At 44.5% G+C, this 3,546-nt stretch overlaps 1 protein-coding gene across 1 annotated transcript; it reads right to left on the bottom strand.

Moving 5' to 3' along the window:
* Window positions 1-2,260: 2,260 nt before the first annotated feature.
* On the bottom strand, window positions 2,261-3,199 carry LOC123370178 (olfactory receptor 1019-like). Its single transcript, XM_045016472.1, has one exon. The coding sequence runs from the start codon at window positions 3,197-3,199 to the stop codon at window positions 2,261-2,263; it is 939 nt and encodes a 312-aa protein (XP_044872407.1).
* Between the last annotated feature and the right edge of the window lie 347 nt (window positions 3,200-3,546).

Genomic DNA, 3,546 nt, shown 5'->3' with positions numbered 1-3,546 from the left:
GTTGAGAAGGACGGAAGCAGTACCAGCTCAGAACCCTAAAATCAGACTAAGAGTTGAAATCTTTCCCTGTTTGCTCCCCACACCAACGTTACCCTTAATACCTCTGGAGTTGCCTTCTTGGGTGGCACAGGCTAAATTTGGCTTTGAGATTTGCTCACTGGAACATCTGTTTTCCCAGGGCAACAGGTCTGTATGGCACATTCAAGTAATGTTGTTACCATGTGTTTCCTTGTGGAAATAGAACACAGAGCTCCAGAACATCAGCCAGTCTGTATCACTGTCTCTCCCGGTAGGATATTTTAAAATAATACAAAACTGAGGTGACTGTATTCCACTTTATTTGTTGGTCACCTCTTCAAATGTCTCTTTAAGTAAATTCCCAGCATTGGGGCAAAAAGTTGTCTAGAAATGGGTGAATTTCTTCTGGACGAATAATTTATTGTCAAAAACAATACCGTTTGGATTGACCTGAAACTATTCACAAATGAGTTACAAATACTCCTAATAGCTTTATTCCAAAAAATTATGTGTGTGTGTGTGGGGGGGAGGATTTAGGTGCAACCACCATAGGAGGCAGTGGTGGTCCTTCCTGTTGTAATTTTTAGTCCAGTAGATGGAGTGTTCACTTGTAAGGTGGGAGATCCAGGTTCAGTTCTCCCTTCTGTCCAGTGCAGGGCAAAGCCACGTGTGACACTGCACTCCATATGCTTTATGAAAATATGCTTATGAAAATGACATAACTGGAGTATGAGTTATACTAAGTGCCCCATGTAACATATCATTAGAAAGGTTGTAATCTACTAGGTGTGTTCATCCTATTGGTTTACAAAAATTATTTCTATGTCTGGAGTTAGGAGAATAAGATAAAGACTTGTATTACAGATGTAGACTTATTAAGTGGCGGCCATTAAAGGTGCTTCAGAATCACTGAACTGTGAATGGCTCTGTTTACCTACAAGCCTTCCAGTGTATGTGTGAGCCAACCCAGGAAGAATGGAGACTGGGGTCTTACAGTGACATGTGACCATGTCACCTGATACTGGAATCCATCTTGAAGCTGGTACTTTTCCAGAGGGGGGTGGAATTCCAAACAAAGGTTTTCCGCCTTAGGGAAGTTCTATATCAAGTTGGGAAGCAAACAATGAGTGTCTTCTACTGCCATAAGAGACGACCTCCCCACCCCACGGTGATACCTGCAAGCACCTGGAAACAAGGACTGTAACCACAGGGGTGGGGGAGAACAGGCTGGACTCAGGTCAGAAAAGGCCTCTGACCTGAGAAGGATTTTACCTGAAGTAACAATGAGGGTGAGAAGTTAACATCTGTAACTGATTTCTGAGTGTATTAAGCTTAGATTTGCATGTTTTGTTTTATTTTGCTTTGTGATTTACTTTGTTCTGTCTGTTAATACTTAAATTTTACTTGCATACTTTATAAATAAACAAAAGTTATTTTATTAATGCAGCGTCAGTAATTGTTACCTGAGGGTGGGGGGAAGCTCTGAATATCTCTCTATCAGTGATATAGAGGGTGAACATTTATCATTTTACCTGGTATAAGCTTTATACAGAGTAAAATTACTTTATTTGGGGTTTAGATCCCGTTGGGAGCTGCGTGTCTGCGTGCTGGAGACAGGTATCCTGGTGAGCTGGTTTCAGTCTAGATCTGCAGTTTTGGGGGGCATGACACAGAGACTGGGTCTGTGTTGCAGCAGGCTAGCGTGTCTGGCTCAGCAAGTCAGGGTACTGGAGGTCCAGGCTGGCAGGGAAAACGGGCTCAGAGGTAATTTCATCACATCAGGTGACAGTCCCAATGCGGGTGTCTGTGACCAAACCCATCACACTATGCACTTGTGTTTCCTGCATTTCCAGAAAACACCCCAGCCCCTGAGTGATGTGCTCTTCCAGTCTGGGTTGCTCTCAGTCTCTCCTTTCAATGTTGTTCTAACGGGGATAACTAATTAAATAACCCTTGGAACAGAGATGTGAAGTTGAGCATCTCACCCTCTGGGTGAGTGCCCCTAGCCACCAGATTATAGAATCATTCTCTCTTTCTGGACCTGTGATTCCTCCTGTAATATGTCCACTGATCTCAGTTGGGGCATGCAGACCTTGTTGGAATACAAACAAATTAATAATAATAACAATAGAATAAGGAACAATACTACCACGAACTCTGCGAAATTACATTGCAATGGTCTGGGAATTGAATTCACCTGTTTCCACTCCCCATCACTAAACCAGTACAGAGTTAAAGAGATTCAGGAATTGGTTAGGAGTTTATTCATTGCTCTCCTCAGGGCGTCCTTCACCTCCGTGTTCCTCAGGCTGTAGATGAGAGGGTTCAGCATGGGTATCACCAGCGTGTAAAACACCGAGGCCACTTTGTCTGTGTCCATGGAATAGCTGGAGGGGGGACGTAAATACAGGAAAAGTGGGATGCCATAAAACAGGACCACCGCAGTCAAGTGGAAAGAGCAGGTGGAGAAGGCTTTGCGCCGGCCCTTGGCAGAGCGGATCTGCAGGATGGTGCAGATGATATAGACATAGGAGAGGAGGACAGTCACAAAACTGCCCACTGTAATGCAGCTCATAAGAACAAACATCACAATCTCATTGATGTGGGTGTCAGAGCAGGAGAGCGCCAGCAGTGGGGGGATGTCACAGAAGAAATGATTGATGATGTTGGAGCTGCAGAATGACAGCCGAAATGTAAAACACGTGTGTATCATTGAATCCAGAAACCCCACAGCGTACACCCCAACCACCAGCTGTTTACAAAGCTGCCTGGACATGGTGACCATATAGAGCAGCGGGTTACAGATGGCCACATAACGGTCATATGCCATCACAGCCAGCAAGAGACACACAACATCTGCAGAAATGATACTGAGATACACTTGCACAGCGCAGGCAGTGTAAGAAATGCTTTTCCTCTCGGCTAAGAAATTCAGCAGCATCTTAGGGGAAATTATCGAGGAAAAGCAGAGGTCACAGAAAGACAAATTACTGAGGAAAAAGTACATGGGGGTGTGGAGTTGGGGATCAGTCGTGATTAACAAGGTCATCCCCCCATTCCCCACCAGGGTGATACCATAAATCAGTAGGAACACCACAAACAGGGGGATCTGCAGCTCTGGACGATCCGTCAGTCCTGTGAGAATGAACTCAGTCACCGTTGAGTGATTTCCCTTTTCCATCTCCTCTGAACACAGATCAGACAGCTGCAGAGATGTGGGCAGGTGGATGGTTCGGGAAACCTGTCCCTTCTCTGAAATGAAGTAAGTGAAGATAAATGGAGATCAGTTTCTCAATGGACATCAGTACCCGCTCAGGGAAGAGCTTAGTCCACAGAGCCAGACGTTCAGAGCTGGTCATTCCAGTTGTGTGATAAAATAGATACTGTGTAAATACAATAACACACAGGTTAATCGTGCCGCACACACGAACACTCCCATTCACTAATCCAAGCAGCAAGTAGTGACTTGTGAATCTGCTTTAAGAGAATCATAGTGAAAATTGTTTCAGTGTGAAGAGATTATTTGTA

The sequence above is a fragment of the Mauremys mutica genome, chromosome 4 (genome assembly GCF_020497125.1).
Source record: "Mauremys mutica isolate MM-2020 ecotype Southern chromosome 4, ASM2049712v1, whole genome shotgun sequence".
Taxonomy (NCBI): Eukaryota; Metazoa; Chordata; order Testudines; family Geoemydidae; genus Mauremys; species Mauremys mutica.
This window is presented reverse-complemented; position numbering and strand designations above follow the sequence as displayed.